The 22,967-nt window shown below is 48.6% G+C and overlaps 3 protein-coding genes across 5 annotated transcripts in view; all 3 read right to left on the reverse strand.

Moving 5' to 3' along the window:
* Nucleotides 1–416: 416 nt before the first annotated feature.
* LOC118077725 (interferon-induced protein with tetratricopeptide repeats 5-like) lies at nt 417–7,362 on the reverse strand. Its single transcript, XM_035101439.3, has 2 exons — nt 7,160–7,362; nt 417–3,475 (listed from the first exon to the last, which is right to left on the reverse strand). Exons 1-2 carry the CDS (start codon nt 7,162–7,164, stop codon nt 2,146–2,148), a joined length of 1,335 nt encoding a protein of 444 aa, XP_034957330.3. The 5' UTR covers nt 7,165–7,362; the 3' UTR covers nt 417–2,145.
* A 5,673-nt stretch (nt 7,363–13,035) lies between these two features.
* Nucleotides 13,036–16,729, reverse strand: LOC132592708 (interferon-induced protein with tetratricopeptide repeats 5-like). 2 transcript variants are annotated; one of them, XM_088676510.1, is made up of 3 exons: nt 16,635–16,729; nt 13,672–15,071; nt 13,036–13,436 (listed from the first exon to the last, which is right to left on the reverse strand). In XM_088676510.1, the coding sequence occupies exons 1-2, from the start codon at nt 16,637–16,639 to the stop codon at nt 13,709–13,711; spliced, it is 1,368 nt and encodes a 455-aa protein (XP_088532636.1). In that variant the 5' UTR covers nt 16,640–16,729; the 3' UTR covers nt 13,036–13,436; nt 13,672–13,708. The 2 variants fall into 2 exon arrangements, with proteins under 2 accessions (XP_088532636.1, XP_060135253.1); XM_060279270.2 differs by having other exon boundaries at nt 13,036–15,071.
* A 1,941-nt stretch (nt 16,730–18,670) lies between these two features.
* The window catches only part of KCP (kielin cysteine rich BMP regulator), a 96,609-nt gene continuing 92,312 nt past the window's right edge, over nt 18,671–22,967 (reverse strand). For both annotated transcript variants that reach the window (XM_088676513.1, XM_060279271.2), the window contains one exon: nt 18,671–19,954. In XM_088676513.1, coding sequence (XP_088532639.1) covers nt 19,737–19,954 — 218 coding nt within the window. In that variant the 3' untranslated portion in view covers nt 18,671–19,736. The remainder of the gene's footprint in view (nt 19,955–22,967) is intronic.

The raw sequence follows: 22,967 nt of genomic DNA on the forward strand, positions 1-22,967 counted from the left end.
AAACTGTGGGTGCCAAGCAAGACGACAGCAGGCTTGAGACTGGCGCAGGGGAACTTCCCGGAGCATGGCTCTGTTCCCATGTTCCCCCTGGTGTTTGTTGTGCAGCTGAGACACAGCAGAGTCTCAACGCAAGCACCCCCTGTGGCATTTCAACCCCTGAAGTGTCTCTTATGAATGCCCACCTCACTTCTGCAATTAGTTGGAAGGGACCCAAAGGCTAATCTGTTTCAACCCCCAGCAATTCCTACTTGGCTTTAAACTGTTTGCAATATTGTGCAATGCCATCTTTTGATATATTAATAACTTCCATGGCTGCAACCCGCCCTGGGACCTTAGGGTGACGGGCAAGCAATATGTGGTTACCATAATCTTAATACTGTTACGTGCCTTGGAATGAGCGACAGTGGAGACCGTGGTGTCTTTAGGATATATGGTTTATTTGCACAACATATATACAACCTCAGCCCAGGATGGAAGGACTCACAGACTTAACACCCCAAAAGGTCTTGCTTCTTCCATACTGACAGCCTTGGAATCAAGCACAAAACAAACTGATCATTGCATTGAATTCCTCTGCCAACAGCCTTTGTCTAACTCAGGGGTTCCCAACAAAATTTTCTCGAGGACCCCTCATCGAGCCGCTATTGTGACAAGGACCCCCATTAATTCCTAATCCTAAAATTAAAAAGTGAGAGCCAAATTAAGAGTCTTTTTATATTTTATATTTATACGTTTTTTTTTACAGTTCTTCCTCTTCACCTGTAGGCCTTTGTCGTTTTAACGAACCACTTTTTAACCAACGGTCCATTTTTAACTACACGAACTGTAGCTTTAACTACTGTTTTGCAAAGAGGCAGCGCGCGCCAGGGAGGAGGGAGGGGAATGGAGAAGACAGGGTACCTGCGCAGTAGCGCACAAATGAAGCCGACGCGCGCAAAGCATCTTGGGGAGGTGAGCGTTAGTAGAATGCGTGCGCTGCCTCTTTGCAAAACAGTAGTGTTTGTAAAGCGCCACCTAACGGCATACAGCAGAACTACTGCCTCTAATTCTAGTTTTGCGCTGGACTCTGCTCATGCAGGAAGCAGCCAAAACAAAAAATCTGTTATCATACGAAATATATTTAATATATTTTTTATTCTGATAGCATCTTGCGGACCCCTCTGGCATAGCTCGCGGACCCCTGGGGTTCCGCGGACCACCTGTTGGGAACCACTGGTCTAACTCGAGTCTCCAGATGCTTTTGGACTACAGCTCCCATCATCCTTGACCACTGGTCCTGCTAGCTAGGGATGATGGGAATTGGTAGTGCGGGGAAAAATTGCTTAGCGTGGCAACTACTGCCATTATTCCACAAAGAAAGTCGCTCCTTGGTTCAGCAATGGAATCCTCCGTTAGATTTTAACCCTTGCTGGATCCAGGACTTTCCGCCTGCAACTAAAAATAGTAAGAATAGTAATAGTAATAAAAGCAATGCATCTTCTACAAACAACTACACTTTATTGCAGATAAACACAACCGGAAGCTTCCCCCTGTTTAGTGCGGGGAGGGGAATGCAATGAAACTTTAAGGAAACCAGCTTTTCCCCAGCAAAATCTCCTGTCAGAGGTCTTGAAAGATCTACATTGGCTCCCAGTACGTTTCCGAGCACAATTCAAAGTGTTGGTGCTGACCTTTCAAGCCCTAAATGGCCTCGGTCCAGTATACCTGAAGGAGCGTCTTCACCCCCATCGTTCTGCCCAGACACTGAGGTCCAGCGCCGAGGGCCTTCTGGCGGTTCCCTCGCTGCGAGAAGCCAAGTTGCAGGGAACCAGGCAGAGGGCCTTCTCGGTGGTGGCGCCCGCCCTGTGGAACGCCCTCCCACCAGATGTCAAAGAGAAAAACAGCTACCAGATTTTTAGAAGACATCTGAAGGCAGCCCTGTTCAGGGAGGCTTTTAATGTTTAATCGATTATTTTATTTTTCTGTTGGAAGCCGCCCAGAGTGGCTGGTGAAGCCCAGCCAGATGGGCGGGGTATAAATAATAAATTATTATCATCATCATCATCATCATCATCATGGGGCTCAGAGGCTGCAGGAAGAGCCAAAACTGGAAGGAAAGAGCCACAACCCCCTGCCTCTTCGCAAATGTGTGTGTATGAAGGTCTTTCACTGCTGGGCCCTGCCACTCTTTTGCCTCCTAACCTGAAGCCCCGTTTCTTCAAGGAAGCTGTAGACAGCTCTTGCTTGGTCCATTTCTCCATCCTCCCTGAACATACTTGCCAGCTTCTTCAGGCGAATTTCCAGCTGCTTCCTCTCAAATGCATGGTCTCCGGGGATCCTGGCAGCCGCCTGGTACATCTCTAGGGCCTGACTCTTCATCCCCTTCTTGTGGAGGAGGAAATCCCCCCAGTGTATGTAGATCGACTGCTGGCATCTCTTGCTGGCTCCCGGGAGCTCCTCCATCAGGTTCAGGTAGATCTCTTCCTCGTAAGCCGGCGACCTCTCGCCGTAAAACATCGCCAGCTTCAGCTGGGTGAAGATGGAGAAAGGATCCTTCTCCAGCGCGTGTTTGAAGCTCTCGATGGCAGCCTCGACGGCTTCTTCTCTGACATCGCCTGGAGGGCTCCCCAACTGCTTCAGGTAGCACAGGCCAAGGTCGTGGTGTGGGAGATGGTAGCCAGGATCTAGGGCGATGGCCTTCTTCAGAATGGAAATGGTTCGGGGAAGGGATTGCGGCTTGTACAGCTTGGAGATGTTTCGGAGGACTTCGGGGTTCACGCTCTCCCGGGCAACATCGTCCGCAAGGCAGAGCGCTCTTTCCGTATCCACATCCTTAAGTACCTGAGCCAAATAAGCTTTGGCTTCATAGTTCTGTGGCTGGCGAGCAATGACTTCTTCCAGCAACTTCTGGGCTTCTTCCCGTTGTTCAGCATTAGAGGAATGAGTCCAGGAGGCAAAAACGGAGACGGCCAGTCCAGCCTGGTACTCCTCATTGGACTCTTCTACCTCCAGCGCCTTCCGGAAACATTCTGCGGCCTCATCCCCATTCCGGAAGCCCACAGCCAGGAGGGACCAACCTTTCTGAGCGTGGATTTCAGGGATCATCGCAGAGTAAGCCTCTGGGCTGGCCAAGGACCGGCAGATGTCGTGTATGCGTCCCAGGTAGAGGTCCACCATGTCATAATTGACCAAGCGGTAGTAGACCCAGGCGTAGTTGCCGTAGGTCACCAGGGCCTGGCGGGAGAAGTTGGCAGGGTGGTCCCGCTTCAGAGCCCCCTCTGCTTCTCGGAGGCTGCCCAGGGCCTCCTCGTAGTTCCCCTGCAGGTGCTGGAGGTAGGCCCTCATGGCAAGGTAGGCGCCTCGATTGCGGTGTGGGGTGTGCTGGGCCTTTGGGGCCAGAACCTGTAGGATGTGCACTGCATCCACCTTGTCCTTGATCTCGAAATCCCAGGTGAAATGGCACTGCAAGCTCTCCAGCTTTGACCTCAGGGGTCGGCTGCAGAGGGAAGAGGCAGGCAGGGAGGGAGACAGAGAGATTGAGAAAGCGTGAGGGACACTCTTGAAATGATATAGAGTGGTACCTCTACTTACATTCATACGTATCCTTCGGGATATATACACGGCAAACACGGAAGTATTTTTCTGGGTTTCGCCGCGTGTGCATGCGCAGAAATGGCACCTCCGGTTGCAAATTCCTCGGGATCCGACCAGAGCTCCGGAATGGATCCCATTCGCAACCAGAGGTACCACTATACAGTTCCCAAACGCCTTGGGAATCGAACGTTCCAGCTCGTGAACGTTTGAAAACTGGGAGGGAGTGTTCCGGTTTTTGAACGTTCTTTCAGAAGCCGAACATCCAACGGGGCTTCCGATTGGCTGCAGCAGCTTCCTGCAGCCAATCGGAAGCTGCGCTTTGGAAGTCGAATGTTTTGGAAGTTGAACGGACTCCTGGAATGGATTCTGTCCGACTTCCGAGCTACAACTGTATAATGAATGGGAAAAAATGTTTAAAAGTACCTTTCAGAAACAAAACAAAACAAAACCCAGAGTCTTTTTGTTGAGGAAAATTCAGAGGGAAATTCCTAGGTAACAAAAAGGGCTATTTATGTATGCCACTACTGCGGCCTGTGTTTTGTTAGCCCCCAAATCGAAATTGAGCGAGGTCCCAACCAAAGGAGAATGGCAATTTAAACTGATGGAATACAGGCAGCTTGCAGATTCGAAATACAGAATAAGAGAATAAGAAGTATGCATGTTTAAAGAAGACTGGAAAAATGTATATGGGTGAAAATTGTGCACATCTAAAAACGCTGGCAGCATTAAGATAAATTCAACAGTGCAAAAAAGTTTTGATGGTGTAACAATGGAATACTGACTGGTTTAGGTCATTTAAAATATGCAGGGATGCACGGTAGGCAAAATGAACCACGGAAAGAGAGGAAGGGAAGTCCTTGATTTGAGGTTGTTCAAGTTGAATGTCTTGAAATGTAAATCAGAAAAATCTAATAAAAACTATAATTAAAAAAAGAGACAGAAAGGGTGAAGGGGTCCTGCAGGCAGGAATTATTTGCTCAAAAGGGTTCAGAGGATTTAGGATTTAGACTTGGGCGTGACCGGAATGTGGCCTCTTGCCAAAAAGGTAGGATCACATCTCTTGCCCCGCCCACTTTTACTTCTAGGCCCCGCCCACCCAGAGCAGGTGCTTCCCAATCCCCAGGTTTGGCCAAAGAGTGCCAGAATAACAGCTCCATCGGTAGAGCATGAGACTCTTGATCTCAGGGTTGTGGGTTCAAGCCCCAAGTTGGGTAAAAGATCCCCCTGTATTGCAGGGGGTTGGACTAGATCAGGCATCCCCAGACTGTGGCCCTCCAGATGTTTCGGCCTACAACTCCCATGATCCCTAGCTAAGAGGACCAGTGTTCAGGGATGATGGGAACTGTAGTCCAAAACATCTGGAGGGCCGAAGTTTGGGGATGCCTGGACTAGATGACCCATGGGGTCCCTTCCAACTCTACAGTTCCACGATCTTATCTCCAGCCCTACCTGTAGATGCCATCAGGGGACCACAGAATTTTAGAATTGCAAGGGACCCCGAGGCATGGGCGTACCCAGCGCGGGGTGGGGGGGCGCTGCCCCCCTAGAAGCAAAAAGAAAAAAAAACAGAACAAAAATAAATAAATGGAGGGGCGCTGCGCTGGCCAGCCCACCCGCTGCCCGCCTGGCGATGCCTGCAGGGCCGTCTCTAGGCCCGGGCTGGGGGGGGGCGCCAGGGCGCCTGGCCACCAGGGGCGCTGTGGGGATGACGCGGGAGGCGATTCTCCTCTGAGGCCGCTGCTGCTGTGCGCGTCTTCCTCTGGGCACCTGCAGCCAATCAGAAGCTGCGGGCGCCTCTGGCGCGACCCACAAGAAGAGATGGCGCCGCGCTCTTGCCCGCCCGCCTCGCGCTAGGGCCGGCAGCCGTGCTCCTCCTCCTCCAGCTGCTGCTCTGTGCGTCGAGGGGCGCACTGCTGCTGCCTCTGCTGGGCCGCCGGCCGCCCCATCAGGGCGGCGCCCTGGCCGCGAGTAGCACTCGCTCGGGGGGGGGGTGCGGGGGCGGATGCGCTGCTGGCCGGAGGAGCGAGTTGATGCAGACCCCCGAGTTGTGGGCCTGAGTCATGGGCCTTACGCTGCTAGGAGGGGCTGTATTGGCGTGAGAGCCGGAGCCCAGAATCGCCGCCGCGCCAGGGAGAGGAGAAGCCGGTCCCGGGCCTGCGCCCAGGGCACAGATGCTATCCGCCTGAGCCTAACCTCACAGGCGGAGCTGTGGGAGGCTCTGGGCCACGAGGGGCGGGCAAGTGACTGCTGGCATCTCATGGTGGGGTTGGGAGAGACTCCTGCCTGAAATCCCGGAGAGCTGTTGCTGCCAGTCAGTGCAGACAGTATGGGGCTAAATGGACCGATGGTCTGATTCAGTTACAGTATAAGGCGGCTTGAGAGGCTAAATGGCGCCCAGCAATTGCTTGCTCCCAGTAATTGCTTGCTCCCAGTAATTTCTTCACTGGTCATCACAGGTATGGTTTCTGTCACAAACAGCAAGTTTCTACAGATATGAAAAAGGTGCTTGATAATATTGAGACCATTTCAGTTCTTCTCTGTGGGACAGTAGTTTTTAAACCCCAGTGCTCAAACTTCCCACTGCTGTATGTTTTGCCAGAAGCTGATAAGACTGCACCATGCGCAGTGACTCCCAGATCTCTAAATTTAGTTCCAAATGTTTTGAGCTGGCTTCTGACATATCTTGTTTTGAGCCAACTACTCCAAAACTGGGCAGTCTGGCCGAGGGTCTGATGACGGAAATATATCTGCAACCATGTTTGTACTGGGTCGTCTTCAGAACTGCCAAATATGGGCCAAATTGGGCCAAATACAATCTCATATCTGCTACCTTGTGTATTTTCTGAAAAGGATTGTGGGGTATGTATGCAAACATTTAAATAGAATAAAGCATAAAAGTGATATTCCTAAGAAGGAACCAAACACCCTGCAGGGCCCTGGAACAAATAACTTTCTTCACCTGCAATGCAAAGCTCCCGCTCCCGAAGTGACTGAAGCTTGTTTACTTTGAGATCTCTTGCGACTGACAGCCAGAACCAACACTTGTTTACTGGGAAAAAAGGTCCCTTCAAGAAGTCTAGAGGAGCTTGCTCTGCAGGAAAACCTTCAAGCAGATCTTGCATAGCCCTCTCTTGTGGATGCTTTAGTTTAGATTCTTGCATTGCAGGGGGTTGGACTTGATGACCTGGGCTCCGTAGCCCCGCCCACATTCCCACTTTGTGGCCCCTCCCCTCCCATGCCTTGCCCCCGCCCCTTGCCCCCCTAGTTTTGATCCTGGGTACGCCCTTGCCCCGAGGGTCATCTAGTCCAACCCTGAGATCTTCTGCATGCGAAGCAGGTGCTCTAACCACTGAGCCACAGCTGCTGCTCTCCTGATGTCGTGGGGCTCCAGCTCCCATTGCCCCTGGCCCTGGGGTCCAGCAACATCCAACTTGCATTGCAGGGGGCTAGGCTATGCTTTGGGGGGGGGGGTTTCCCTCCTCCCATCTCTCCCATTCTAGGATTCTAACTCCAGCTGCACAAAATGCAGAACGGGAGGTCATTAAGCAGGAGAAGGAGCCTGATCTACGCAGGAGTCACTGCTTACCTCATTTTTCCTTTCCCGGAGAGGATGTTAAATACTGTATCGCAGGAAGCAAACTTTCCGTCGCTTGCGGTCCAGCAGTCTGCAGGGCGCTACCTCGGTCTGCAAACCTTTGTCTCGCTCTCTCAGTTTATATAACAACGCAGTGAGCTCACTCCGGCAAAATAGAAACCGAAACTCAAAAGGGAGATTCGCTTCTTGCTTCTGGAGAGGAATGTTGCTTGGCGCTGCTTGCAAAGACTGCTCTGCTTGGCTGCTTGGAAAGCCTCCAAGCGCAACATTTTAGCCGGCCACTCGCGCAAATGAATAAATCACGGTTTAAACGGGAGGCCATAAGGCAAAGTTGTACCTCGGCTCTCCCCTGCAAACGATGCGGATGCGAGGCTCCTCCCGGCTCATTTTGCTTTCCATCGTTGCCTGCTCGCGCTCCCGTCCGCTCCCCACACCCACGCACCCCCAGGCTCTCCTTCCCATCCCGATCCCATGTCCAGAAGGTCGGGTTGTTTTTAAGTCGTTTAGTCGTGTCCGACTCTTCGTGACCCCATGGACCAGAGCACGCCAGGCACTTCTGTCTTCCACTGCCTCCCGCAGTTTGGTCAGACTCATGTTGGTGGCTTCGAGAACACTGTCCAACCATCTCGTCCTCTGTCGTCCCCTTCTCCTAGTGCCCTCCATCTTTCCCAACATCAGGGTCTTTTCCAGGGAGTCTTCTCTTCTCATGAGGTGGCCAAATTATTGGAGCCTCAGCTTCAGGATCTGTCATTCCAGTGAGCACTCAGGGCTGATTTCCTTCAGAATAGAGTGGTTTGATCTTCTTGCAGTCCATGGGACTCCTCCAGCACCAAAAGGTTAGGTTCCAAGTTGTCCTCCCTCCTGCAGTTTCCTGGTCTACAAACCCAGGTGGGATGAGAAGAACCAGGAGGAACAGGGTGGTCCTCAACTTGGAATTTAAAATTCCAATAAAGGAAAGGGGGAAAAAGAGAGAGGAAATTCTGAGGCAGTTGATGGAAAACGAAAAATTGCTAATCACAAAGCCAAAAGATGAAGATATAAAACAGAATATTAAGAGGTTACAGACACAATTTTCGATGCTGGTAAATCAAGAAGTAGAATGGAAAATCAAGTGGATGAGACAAAAAAATTTTGAATTGGCAAACAAATCAGGCAAATTGTTAGCATGGCAAATTAAGATGCGGCAGAAACAAAATTTAATTAATAAGATAAAAGAGGAGGGAGAAGAAATAGATGACCCCAAGGAGATAAGAAAGGTATTCCAGAGATTTTATAAAGGATTATACAGGAAGGAAAGAGAAGACAAAACTAAAATTGAGAATTATATCAAACAACATAGTCTACAGTCGATACCACCAGAAAGGAGAGAGCTATTGAATAGAGAAATAACAGTTGAGGAAATTGAGAAAGCGATAATGAGGATGAAAGTGGGCAAAGCACCAGGCCCGGACGGTATTGCTGCCAAATATTATAAAATGCTATCCGGACAGTTGGCACCAGTATTATGCAAAGTTATGAACAACATCCTAGAAAGTGGCATCATACCAAACACCTGGAAAGAAGCCTACGTTACGTTGATTCCGAAAAAAGACAGACCCTTTAAATGTTAAAAATTACAGACCCATATCACTTTTAAACAACGACTATAAAATCTTTGCAGACATTCTGTCGCAAAGACTGAAAGAGGTCCTGAACATAACTATCCACAGGGACCAGGCAGGCTTCTTACCAGGCCGTCAGATGAGAAACAACGTCAGAAATATTGTAAATATCATTGATTATTTAGAAGTCCGAAACGAAAAACAGGCGGCGCTCATGTTTGTCGACGCCGAGAAGGCGTTCGACAACGTCTCTTGGCATTTTATGCTTAAAAATCTAGAGAAATTGGGCGTGGGGGACATCTTTCTAAGAGGCATCAATGCAATATATACCGATCAAAAAGCCAAACTGGTGATAAATAAAATAAAAAAATTCCTTCAGTAGCACCTTAAAGACCAACTAAGTTTTTATTTTGGTATGAGCTTCTTCCGTATCTGAAGAAGTGTGCATGCACACGATAGCTCATACCAAAATAAAAAAATAAAAACTTAGTTGGTCTTTAAGGTGCTACTGAAGGAATTTTTTTATTTTACTTCGACCCAGACCAACACGGCTACCTACCTGTAACCAGAACTATGGTGATAAATAATAATCTGACAGACACATTTGACATCTCCAAGGGCACTAGGCAAGGCTGCCCCTTATAACGATACTTGAAGTCCTAAACAACCAGTTAAGAGAATCGTCGCAAGTGAAGGGGGTCAAGGTCGGAAAGAAAGAATATAAGCTCAAGGCTTTTGCAGACGATTTGGCTCTGACAGTTGAACATCCAGGGAAAGTTTGCTGGAAGCACTTAAAATTATAGAAGAATTTGGAAGGGTGGCGGGGTTCAAAATTAATAAGACAAAGACGAAAGTATTGGTGAAAAATATGAGAAGAGAAGAAATTGAACAATTGGAAAAGATGATTGGAATCGAGGTAACGAAAAGAGTGAAATATTTAGGAATCTGGCTGTCCACCAAAAATATCAATCTATTTAAAGATAACTATGATAACATTTGGAAGGAAATCAAAAAAGATTTGGAAAAATGGTGAAACTTAAAACTCTCCTTTATGGGAAGAATCGCTGCAATAAAAATGAATGTTCTCCCTAGACTTTTATTTCTCTTCCAAAACATACCAATAATTAAAGGAATTGGCCGATTTAAAGAGTGGCAGAAAATCTTGTCAAGATTCGTTTGGGCAGGAAAGAAACCGAGAATCAAAATGAAAATTCTAGTGGACAAGAAAGAGAGGGGAGGATTTGCAATGCCGGAGCTGAGACTTTATTACGAGGCATCTTGCCTCTGCTGGCTCAAGGACTGGATTTTACTAGAAGGGTACCCTAGCAGGTTTGGCTGGCATGCCTACCTATGCCAGGGGAAAGTCAAAGCACATAGAGGCTTCTTGCACCATATCTTCAGAGGCCCAATCTACGAGGTATGGGAGAGGAACAAAGCCTTGCTCGAGAAAAAAACACCTTGGTGGGTAGCACCGGCAAATGTGTTGGCAATTCAGAAAATTAATATGGATAAAAAGGGGGTCACATATGAGGAAATAGTGGTTAAATCTAAAGAAGAATTTAAATTGAAGACATATGAACAAATAAAGGACAGATTGGCAGGATGGATACAATATCACCAAATTAACGATTTGTTTATGAAAGATAGAAAGAATTTGGGTTTTGAAGAAAAGAAATCTAAATTTCAAATTGAACTTTTGGGAAATAATCAAAAAACGTTGTCTAAAATGTATGATTTATTACTATATTGGCACACAATGGATGAGGCAGTGAAGGAATCAATGATAAAATGGGCAATTGACATTGGGCACAACATAGAATTGGAGGCATGGGAGAAACTGTGGCAGGAAAATTTAAAATTTACCGCCTGTACAGCCTTAAAGGAAAACGTTATGAAGATGATCTATCGTTGGTACTTGACCCCAGTTAAACTAGCCAAAATGTATAGACTACAAAATAAGGCTTGTTGGAAATGCAAAACAGCTAACAGAGAATTTTTCCATATGTGGTGGGGGTGTCCTAAGATAAAAATCTTTTGGGAAGCGGTTTAAAATGAACTTAAAAAGATACTTAGGTACACCTTCAAAAAAAAAAACCCCGAAGCTTTTTTAGTGGGGCTGTTAGACAATGAAATCAAAAAACTGGCCAGCGATTTTTTCTGTATGCCACAGTGGACGCGAGGCTACTAATCGCCCAAAAATGGAAGTTACAAGAGGTACCTCAGATTACGGAATGGCAAACGAAGCTACTAGACTTGATGGAAATGGCTAAGCTAACCTATAGAATAAGGGATCAGGGTGACGTGAAATTCCATAGAGAATGGAGTAAGTTTGTAGACTATGCAAGAAAGAACTATAATGGAATGAAAACGTTGGCGGTAATGAGCTAAATTCTTCATTGTTGATTACTAAGAACAGTTGAAATACGCGAGAAGGGAGAACCAATATACCTGTGGGTGGGGTGGGGGGGAAGTCTGAGCTGGAGACAGCTATGTATTGTCTGGATTAATATGTACTGTACAAGTTGTTGAAAATGGAAAATTAATAAACATTTATTGGTCAAAAAAAAAAGGAATTTAAAATTTGTCTAGCAGGTCGGGAGCCTCGGGTCTAGGAGCCGAGCGTGGCCCCTCGAGATCCTTTGGCTCCCTTCCCTCCCTCCAAAATCTTACACTCCTATGTTCTTTGCCCTTCCAATAGGGTCTTCATGGTTCTGGGTGGCGCAAGGGGAGAGACGGCAGCTGCTTACAGCCTTCACACAGGGGCATCTGGGGGGGGCACAGCAAGAAGGGGTGCTGGATGAGATGGGTCTCATCTGTGGGACGTGATCCATGAGAGGCAGTCAAGTACAACATTCCTGGTAATGCTAAAGAAGACATGCAAGGGAATGTTTGGTCCAGCCAGCCGAAACTTCCTGTTCCTCCTTGCTGGAGCATCCTTCCTTCTGCATGTGATAGAAGGTGGGTGTGACCTTACCTGTCCAGGTAACAAAAGGATGAGTCACGCAGCACACCTCTCTCTTTTTCACTTCCTTCTTCGTTTGACCAGCTTTTAGCTAGGACTGCTTTGCTAGCTCTCAGCTAGCAGGAGCACTGGGATTATTCCCCCATATGGAGTAGATCAACATGTAAATATTTGTAACCAAGTCTGGCTTCAGGAATCCAACTGTGAACTGATGTGAGTAAACTTCTCTTATTGACTTTGAATAAGATTGTGGTGTCTTTATTCTTTTAAGAGGGATTCAAGGGAATTTACCAGGAACGTACAATTCAATCTGAAACAGATTAAATTGTATAATAGTGAGAGGCTCACACAAGCCTGCAACCAGCTATCTGATGTGCATGCGAAAGGGGAATGTAAACTCTGCTAAGTAAAGGAACTTGCTAACACAAATTAGAAAGGATATTAATGAACAATATGTCCTCTGCTGCCACTCTGAACATTCCCAAAATCATCTGGCACCGCAGGGCTCTGTTGATGGTTTCCTGGTTCTCTTGAACAAGGCTTGCTGAAATCTGTGGGTGCCGAGCAAGACTACGGCAGGCTTGAGACTGGCGCAGGGAAACTTCCCTGTTATGTACTGAGCTGAATCATAGAACAATAGGACCCAGAATCAGCAGTCTGATTGGTCCGCAGGAGCCACCAATCCAACTCCAGGTGGAAGTGAATCGGCAACCTGATTGGCCTGCAGGAGCAGCCAATCAGGCTGCTGGCAGAAGTCAATCCACAAACTGATTGGCCCACAGGTGTAGCCCTGAAGTAGCCAATCACGCAAAGCCCATTGTGTAAATAATGTATATAAGCAGATGGTTTTGGGAAAAGGGCATTCTTCTTCTCTTCTTCTCCTTGATGACTACGAGCTGAATAAAGAGCATGAAATTCACTCTCGACTCAGAGTATATTTCATTCCCGAAGCATGGCTCTCTTCCCATGTTCCCCATGGTGTTTGTTGTGCAGCTGAGACACAGCAGAGTTGCAGCGCAAGCACCCCCTGTGGCATTTCGACCCCTGAAGTGTCTCTTATGAATGCCCACCTCAATTGTGCAATTAGTTGGAAGGGACCCAAAGGCTAATCTGTTTCAACCCCCGGCCATTCCTACTTGGCTTTAAACTGTTTGCAATATTGTGCAATGCCATCTTTTGATATATTAATAACTTCCATGGCTGCAACCCGCCCTGGGACCTTAGGGTGACGGGCAAGCAATATGTGGTTACCATGATCTTAATACTGTTACGTGCCTTGGAATGAGCGACAGTGGAGACCGTGGTGTCTTTAGGATATATGGTTTATTTGCACAACATATATACAACCTCAGCCCAGGATGGAAGGACTCACAGACTTAACACCCCAAAAGGTCTTGCTTCTTCCATACTGACAGCCTTGGAATCAAGCACAAAACAAACTGATCCTTGCATTGAACTCCTCTGCCAACAGCCTTTGTCTAACTCAGCGTTTCCCAAACTTGAGTCTCCAGATGCTTTTGGACTACAGCTCCCATCATCCTTGACCACTGGTCCTGCTAGCTAGGGATGATGGGAATTGGTAGTGCGGGGGGAAAGTGCTTAGCGTGGCAACTACTGCCATTATTCCACAAAGAAACTCGCTCCTTGGTTCAGCAATGGAATCCTCCGTTAGATTTAAACCCTTGCTGGATCCAGGACTTTCCGCCTGCAACTAAAAATAGTAAGAATAGTAATAGTAATAAAAGCAATGCATCTTCTACAAACAACTACACTTTATTGCAGATAAACACAACTGGAAGCTTCCCCCTGTTTAGTGCGGGGAGGGGAATGCAAGGAAACTTTAAGGAAACCAGCTTTCCCCCAGCAAAAACTCCTGGAGGAGGATCCAGGAGCTCAGAGGCTGCAGGAAGAGCCAAAACTGGAAGGAAAGAGCCACACACCCCTGCCTCTTTGCAAATGTGTGTGTATGGAGGTCTTTCACTGCTGGGCCCTGCCGTTCTCTCTCCAGGAACCTCTTCTCCATGATCCATCCTGTTGACTCGTAACCCGAAGCCCCGTTTCTTCAAGGAAGCTGTAGATAGCTCTTGCTTGGTCCATTTCTCCGTCCTCCCTGAACACTCTTGCCAGCCTCTCCAGGCGAATTTCCAGCTGCTTCCTCTCAAATGCAAGGTTTCCAGGGATCCTGGCAGCCGCCTGGTACATCTCTAGGGCCTGACTCTTCATCCCCTTCTTGTAGAAGAAGAAATCCCCCCAGTTTATGTAGATCGACTGCTGGCATCTCTTGCTGGCTCCTGGGAGCTCCTCCATCAGGTTCAAGTAGATCTCTTCCTCGTAAGCCGGCGACCTCTCGCCGTAAACCTTCGCCAGCTTCAGCTGGGTGAAGATGGAGAAAGGATCCTTCTCCAGCGCGCGCTTGAAGCTCTCGATGGCAGCCTCGACGGCTTCTTCTCTGACATCGCCTGGAGGGCTCCCCAACTGCTTCAGGTAGCACAGGCCAAGGTCGTAGTGTGGGAGATGGTAGCCGGGATCTAGGGCGATGGCCTTCTTCAGAATGGAAATGGTTCGGGGAAGGGATTGCGGCTTGTACAGCTTGGAGATGTTTCGGAGGACTTCGGGGTTCACGCTCTCCCGGGCAACATCGTCCGCAAGGCAGAGCGCTCTTTCCGTATCCACATCCTTAAGTACCTGAGCCAAATAAGCTTTGGCTTCATAGTTCTGTGGCTGGCGAGCAATGACTTCTTCCAGCAACTTCTGGGCTTCTTCCCGTTGTTCAGCATTAGAGGAATGAGTCCAGGAGGCAAAAACGGAGACGGCCAGTCCAGCCTGGTACTCCTCATTGGACTCTACCACCGCCAGCGCCTTCCGGAAACATTCTGCGGCCTCATCCCCGTTCCGGAAGCCCACAGCCAAGAGGGACCAGCCTTTCTGAGCCTGGATTTCAGGGATCATCGCAGAGTAAGCCTCTGGGCTGGCCAAGGACCGGCAGATGTCATGGATGCGTCCCAGGTAGAGGTCCACCATGTCATAATTGACCAAGCGGTAGTAGACCCAGGCGTAGTTGCCGTAGGTCACCAGGGCCTGGCGGGAGAAGTTGGCAGGGTGGTCCCGCTTCAGAGCCCCCTCTGCTTCTCGGAGGCTGTCCAGGGCCTCCTGGTAGTTCCCCTGCAGGTGCTGGAGGTAGGCCCTCATGGCAAGGTAGGCGCCTCGATTGCGGTGTGGGGTGTGCTGGGCCTGTGGGGCCAGTATCTGCAGGATGTGCACTGCTTCCACCTTGTCCTTGATCTCGAAATCCCAGGTGAAATGGCACTGCAAGCTCTCCAGCTTTGACCTCAGGGGTCGGCTGCAGAGGGAAGAGTCAGGCAGGGAGGGAGACAGAGAGATCGAGAAAGCGTGAGGGACACTCTTGAAATTATATACATTCGCAACCAGAGGTACCACTATACAGTCGTACCTCACCTCCCAAATGCCTTGGGAATTGAACGTTTCGGCTCGTGAACGTTTGGAAATCGGTAGAGAGTGTTCCGGTTTTCGAACGTTCTTTCAGAAGCTGAACATCCAACGGGGCTTCCTGCAGCCAATCGGAAGCCGCGCTTTGGAAGACAAATGTTTTGGAAGTTGAACGGACTCCTGGAATGGATTCTGTCCGACCTCCGAGCTACAACTGTATAATGAATGGGGGAAAAAATGTTTAAAAGTACCTTTCAGAAACAAAACAAAACCCAGAGTCTTTTTGTTGGGGATAATTCAGAGGGAAATTCCTGGGTATCAAAAAGGGGTATTTTTTTAAAAAAAATTTTAAGCAAAGTCCCAACCAAAGGAGAATGGCAATAAACTGAAGGAATACAGCAGCTTGCAGATTTGAAATACAGAATAAGAGAATAAGAAGTATGCATGTTTAAAGAAGACTGGGAAAATGTATATGGGTGAAAATTGTGCACATTTAAAAACGCTGGCAGCATTAAGATAAATTCAACTGTGCAAAAAAGTTTTGATGGTGTAACAATGGAATACTGACTGGTTTAGGTCATTTAAAATATGCAGGGATGCACGGTAGGCAAAATGAACCACGGAAAGAGAGGAAGGGAAGTCCTTGATTTGAGGTTGTTCAAGTTGAATGTCTTGAAATGTAAATCAGAAAAATCTAATAAAAACTATAAATAAAAAAAGAGACAGAAAGGGTGAAGGGGTCCTGCAGGCAGGAATTATTTGCTCAAAAGGGTTCAGAGGATTTAGGATTTAGACTTGGGCGTGACCGGAATGTGGCCTCTTGCCAAAAAGGTAGGATCACATCTCTTGCCCCGCCCACTTTTACTTCTAGGCCCCGCCCACCCAGAGCAGGTGCTCCCCACTCCCCAGGTTTGGCCAAAGAGTGCCAGAATAACAGCTCCATCGGTAGAGCATGAGACTCTTGATCTCAGGGTTGTGGGTTCAAGCCCCATGTTGGGTAAAAGATCCCCCTGTATTGCAGGGGGTTGGACTAGATGACCCATGGGGTCCCTTCCAACTCTACAGTTCCACGATCTTATCCCCAGCCCTACCTGCAGATGCCTCCAGGGGACCACATAATTTTAGAGTTGCAAGGGTCCCCGAGGGTCCTCTAGTCTAGTCCAACCCTGAGATGTTCTGCATGTGAAGCAGGTGCTCTAACCACTGAGCCACAGCTGCTGCTCTCCTGATGTCGTGGGGCTCCAGCTCCCATTGCCCCTGGCCCTTGGCCATGCTGGCTGCTGAAGCTGGGGTCCAGCAACATTCAACTTGCATTGCAGGGGGCTAGGCTATGCTTGGGGGGGGTTCCCCTCCTCCCATCTCTCCCATTCTAGGATTCTAACTCCAGCTGCACAAAATGCACAACGGGAGGTCTTTAAGCAGGAGGAGCCTGATCTACGCAGGAGTCACTGCTTACCTCATTTTTCCTTTCCCGGAGAGGTTAAATATCGCAGGAAGCAAACTTTCCCTCGCCTGCGGTCCAGCAGTCTGCAGGACGCTACCTCGGTCTGCAAACCTTTGCCTCGCTCTCTCAGTTTATATAGCAACGCAGTGAGCTCACTCCGACAGAATAGAAACCGAAACTCAAAAGGGAGATTCGCTTCTTGCTTCTGGAGAGGAATGTTGCTTGGCGCTGCTTGCAAAGACGGCTCTGCATGGCTGCTTGGAAAGCCACCCAAGCACAACAGTTTAGCCGGCCACTCGCGGAAATTAATAAATCACGGTTAAAACAGGGGCCATAAGGCAAAATAGTACCTCGGCTCTCTCCTGCAAACGATGCGAGGCTCCTCCCGGCTCATTTTGCTTTCCATTGTTGCCTGCTCGCGCCCCCGGTTCTCTCCCCACCCCCACGCACCCCCAGGCTCTCCTTCCCATCCCGATCCCATGTCCTGAAGGTCGGGTTGTTGTTTAGTCGTGTCCGACTCTTCGTGACCCCATGGACCCAGAGCACGCCAGGCACTCCTGTCTTCCACTGCCTCCCACAGTCAAACTCATGTTGGTGGGTTCGAGAACACTGTCCAACCATCTCATCTTCTCTCGTCCCCTTCTCCTAGTGCCCTCCATCTTTCCCAACATCAGGGTCTTTTCCAGGGAGTCCTCTCTTCTCATGAGGTGGCCAAAGTATTGGAGCCTCAGCTTCAGGATCTGTCCTTCCAGTGAACACTCAGGGCTGATTTCCTTCAGAATGGATAGGTTTGATCTTCTTGCAGTCCATGGGACTCTCAAGAGTCTCCTCCAGAACCGTAATTCAAAAGCATCAATTCTTTGGCGATCAGCCTTCTTTATGGTCCAGCTCTCACTTCCATACTGGGAAAACGATAGCTTTAACTATACGGACCTTTGTAGGCAAGGTGATGTCTCTGCTTTTTAAGATGCTGTCTAGGTTTGTCAAGGTGAAATCTCTCACTGCCTCCATTTCTTCCCCTTCTATTTGCCAGGAGGTGATGGGACCGGTGGCCATGATCTTGGTTTTTTTGATGTTGAGCTTCAGACCATATTTTGCGCTCTCCTCTTTCACCCTCATTAAAAGGTTCTTTAATTCCTCCTCACTTTCTGCCATCAAGGTTGTGTCATCAGCATATCTGAGGTTGTTGATATTTCTTCCGGCAATCTTAATTCCGGCTTGGGATTCATCCCGTCCAGGCTTTCGCGTGATGAATTTTGCATATACTGTAAGTTAAATAAGCAGGGAGACAATATACAGCCTTGTCGTACTCCTTTACCAATTTTGAACAGATCAGCCCACCAGCTATTTTGGGACTACATTCATGGGCGTACCCAGCGCGGGGCGGGGGGGGCAGCTGCCCCCCTAGAAGCGGGGCCGCGCAGCCAAAGAGGTTCCTTCTCCTCTGGCTGGAGGCTCCTCGACACGCAGGGACTCCCCACAGCAAAGGGGAACTCCTTCGCCACCCAGCCCAGCACCTCCCTCCCTCCCTCGGATTCATTTTCCTCGCTTCACAAAAAATGTGCGCGAGGAAAAGGGGACGTGACGTTCCCCCATTTCCCCCATTGGTTTGGGCGTCCTTACCATTCCGCCCCCATCCTGCAGCCAGTTCCTTCCACTTTCCACAGGCTCGCCTTCAACCTCTCCACGTCTATTTCTCCTTGGGATCCCTCCAACTTCTCCACCCCCCTGTTGCGGTGTCGTTGTCCCCCGGCGTTCTCCGCCCCCGTCCTTTCCATCCTTTTCTCTCTCCCCTCCTGCACTAGCTGCAGGTGGTGACAATCAGCGTCTATTTTCTGTCATCACTGCAAAATTTGGATACATGTGGCCCCTCCCCTCCTTTGGCCCGCCCCTTGCCCCCGTAGTTTTGATCCTGGGTACGCCCCTGACTACATTCCCATCATCCCTGACCACTGGTCCTGTTAGCTAGGGATGATGGGAGGCTTAGTTTCCAGACCCTTGACCATCTTGGTCGCCCTCCTCTGCCCACCTCCCAGCTTGTCAATATTCTCCTTAAATTGTGGTGTCCGGAACTGGATACAGTATTCCAGGTGGGATCTGACCAAGGCAGAATGGAGCAGGACTATGACTCTCCTTAATCCGGACACTAGACTTCTGTTGATGCAGACTAGAATAGCAATGTCCTTTTTTGCCGCTGCATCACACTGTGGTCTCAAGTTCAGCTTGTGGTCCACCAAGACCCCCAGATCCTTTTCACATGCACTGCTAGTAAGCCAGGGGTCATGTACTGCTAGTGAGGCAGGTGTCTCCCATCCTATATTTGTGCATCTGGTTCTTCCTGCCTAAGGGCAGAACCCTGACATTTGTCCCTACGGAAATTCATTCTGTTAGCCTGGGCCCACTTCTCCAGTCTGTGACGGTCACCTTGATCCCCCTTCTCTCTGCCATCTCTAGGCCCAAGCAGAAAACACCTCTGTGCCAGAGAGATCCTTTTTTATTCATCCAGCGGAGCGATGGCAGACACCCTCTGCCACAAGACATCCAGACTGCGCCTCCCCACGGGGAGAGTCGGTTACAACCAGAGGGAGACTTGGGAGTGGTTGGCCCCCGTGGAAGATCTTCCCATTCTGGTCTCCACCAAAACCCATTGGCCAAGGGCAATGTCCATCATCAATGGCACGTAGAAAGGCATTGGCTTGCACAATCAGTGCGCACAGACACCACCAGGCGAGTTCTAGGAGGATGCTGACCAGGTAGAATAAATCCTGAAACTGAGACATTTTTCTTGGTTGTACATAATTTATTCTGGCTTCACGATTCAAGTTTTCGGCTTGACTTGGAAACATTTTTTTCGAGGGAGTGGAGAAGGCACAGAAGGAAGTCAGTGAGGGCTAGAACCATGATTCGAAATGAATGCTGAAATTCTCACCGCAGGCAGCAGGTCCTGCCCAGGCAGGCCACACCTGCCTTTCAAGGGGAGAGGAGCTCGCTTTGCCAAATGCTCCCCCCCCCCGGAACAGGCAGGGGAGCTGCCCTCCCCCACCCCAGTCCCAGGCTCCCCCAGACGAGGCAAAGGCGGCGGGTTCTCTGGAAATAATCCGGTTCCGCCCTGTCTCAGAGAGTTCCGTAGATGATGCGAGGGCAGGACTCGGGCAGGATGCAGTGAGCCTCGTGTTCCACCAGCCCAGCGGGGCATTGGCAGCCTGGCACGCAAGGCTTGAAGCAGTGGGACTCCAGGACCCCCAGTGGGACGGCGTGGTTGAAACAGGTCTTGGGGCAGGGGGGCCCGCACTCGTCGAAGACGTAGCCCCGGTCTTGGGGGCAGCCCACGGCTGCAGGGAGGGGAGAGAAAAAGAGAGAGACGGGCTTAGATAAGGCAGGATCTGGCCCACGGGGACTGAGGTCTGACTCATCTTGAGATGATGCCTGAAATACATGGCTTCAGGTTGCAGAGTCTCAGCCAAATGAAAATAATAATAATAATAATAATAATAATAATAATAATAATAATAAATGATAATTGATTAATAAGTAACAAATTAATAAACTAATACTGCCGTATACCTGGGGGGTCTCTGTGGAGATAGGTCAGCCCAAGGGGGCACCTAGGTCCAAAGCATGAATCACGACTTAAAACATCCCTGACAGATAGCCACCTCACCTCTATTTAAAAGCCTCCAGTGAATAATAGAATCACGGAACTGCCGGGTTGGAGGGGACCCTGAGGGCCATCTAGTCCAACCCCCTGCAACTAAACCATACATGTTGCCCTTGCGGTGTGACAAAATCCCTCCTTTACTGAAAGAAAAACAACTTCATTGAGCTGAGAGCCCTTTCTCTTTTGAGTTTCCTCTTTAAAGTTTCAGTTTCCATTTCCCCAGAACGAATTTGCATTTCTCAAGCATCCTCTGCCGGCTTTGCGCAGAAGCTGCTACATCCCAGCTATGGGCCAGGCTGACTCTAGGGGGAAAGACCACCCTTCCTTGGCGGAAGCCTTAGCAATGATCCTGGGGAAAGGCAGAGCTAAGCAAGCAAGCGCCCACTTCTCCGAATCCTGCTTCTGTTAGGTTGGGAGGGAGGGAGTGTGTCTGTTCTCTGAGCCACCACGGCCCAATTCCAGATTATTTTCTACTTTTCAGCCTGCAGAGAGAGCCGAGGAGGGCTTCGGGGTTCCTCCGCCTGACCCAACTGTGCAGGAATCATGACTTAATCATCTCTGAGACAGCCATCTCACCTCCATCGAAAAGCCCCCAGTGAATAATAGGATCATAGAATTGTAGAGTTGGAAGGGACCTCGAGGGTCATTTAGTCCAACCCCATGTAATGCACGAATCTCAGCGGCTCGACAGCGGAAGGTGGGAGGTCTTTGACTCTCCTTCCTTGGAGGGTTTAAAGCAGAGGTCCACGTGTGCCCCGTGAGCCGGGGGCAGCAGAATTCGAGCTCTTGTGCCAACGAAATTGCAAATCTTGTCGCTGGAATTGGGCAAACTGAGCCAGCCGATCCTTGTGCACTTAGGGCAACTGCTTTGCCTTTATAAGAACTTAAGGAGAGCTTGCAGGATCAGGCCAGCAGCATCCTGCTCTCCCAAGGGCCAACCAGATACCCCAATTTAGCTGAGATTCCTGCATTGCAGTGGGGGTTGGACTAGATGACCCACAGGGACCCTTCTGAATCTTGTTTTAAAGATACCCAGGTTGGTAGCCACCGTGGCCTCTTGTGGCAGGGAGTTCCACAGTTCAACTATCATAGAATTGTAGAGTTGGGGGGAGTGTAAGGAAAATGAAGGCACCTTTTATCAGATGTGGTGGAAATGTAAGGTAGCAAAAGTATTTTAGGAAATGATATATAATGAGTTGAAAAAAATGTTTAAACATAACCTATTCTAAGCCCCCCCCCCAAAAAAAACCCTGAAGCCTTCCTTTTAGGAATTCTAGGTGGTGAAATCTCAAGGGAGCAGAATAGACTATTTATGTATGCAACCACGGCTGCGCGGATGTTATTGGCCCAGAGATGGAAAGAAGATAAAATTCCAACAGAGATGAATGGCAGACTAAGTTGATGGACTATGCTGAAATGGCTAAAATGACCAGAAGAATCAGAAGACCAAAATTTTAATAAGGAACGGGAAAAATTTATAATATATCTTTAAAAAAAAATCCCTGTAAACAGTTAAAATCGTTAGTAGGATTGGAATAACACTTGTAGTTTAATGGTGAATTTTGGCCATAGGATGATTAAAATATGCATGAGGAAATGATTAACAGTAGGACCCACAACGGGGAGGCAAGAAGTCCAGGAGATTCTTTGGAATCCTGTTTCTATGTTGTATGTTCGATATGCAACTGTAAAATTTTAATCTGATAAACCAAATAAATACATTTATATATATACAGTGGTACCTTGGTTCTCAAGCGCCTTAGTACTCAAACAACTTGGAACACAAACACTGCAAACCCAGAAGTAAGTGTTTCTTTTCGGAAGCTGAACGTGCTCAGATTGATTGTGTGACTGCAGTACATTGTTTATTGCTCTCATTTTATGGATCGATGGTCTCGTTAGATAGGAAAATTCACGTTAAATTGCTGTTTCAGGACTTGTTTTTAAAAGTCTGGAACGGATGAATCCGTTTTGCATTACTTTCTGTGGGGAATTGCGCCTCGGTTTCGGAATGTGGCCTGAGAGGGTTAATGCTGAGTGCTGTGTGCTGTTGTATTTTCTGTGTAATATGAAACACTGTATATTTCCTGTTCTGTTCCGTTGCTGATCTCAGCCGAGATGGATCTAACTGTCTCCTGGCTGAAGGCTCTTAATAAATCTTCTGTGTTTTATCGAGCTGGGAGTCATAGAATCATAGAGTTGGAAGAGACCACAAGGGCCATCCAGTCCAACCCCCCTGTTGCTCTGATTTATTTATTATTATTTATTTATTGATGTTCGCCGCTATACACTCTGCTGTTTGAACTGAGAGGGAGAAAGCTTTTAAGAGACTTTAAAAGCAGAAGGCACAGCGGAAATGCGCTGGAATTTTTTGTGACGCAGCTAGGATGCCAGTGGGCATAAAGGTTTTTCACCTTATGCCCCAGCTGCTGCGTTGATAACTACCAAGATATCCCAACACGGAACGCTTTGGTTTTGGAACGGACTTCCAGAACGGATTAAGTTTCAGAACCAAGGTACCACTGTAAATGGTAAAGGTGCAAGTAGCTTTTAAGCAACATTGCACAGGGACTGCCAAGTTCAGCCTTGGTTCCCCAGCCAGGAGGCATATGCCTGGTTTTGGAATGGAGTTCTAGAACGAATTAAGTTTGAGAACCAAGGTACCACTGTAAATGGTAAAGGTGCAG

Source organism: Zootoca vivipara, chromosome 9 (genome assembly GCF_965207765.1).
Source record: "Zootoca vivipara chromosome 9, rZooViv2.hap1.1, whole genome shotgun sequence".
NCBI classification, from domain to species: Eukaryota; Metazoa; Chordata; class Lepidosauria; order Squamata; family Lacertidae; genus Zootoca; species Zootoca vivipara.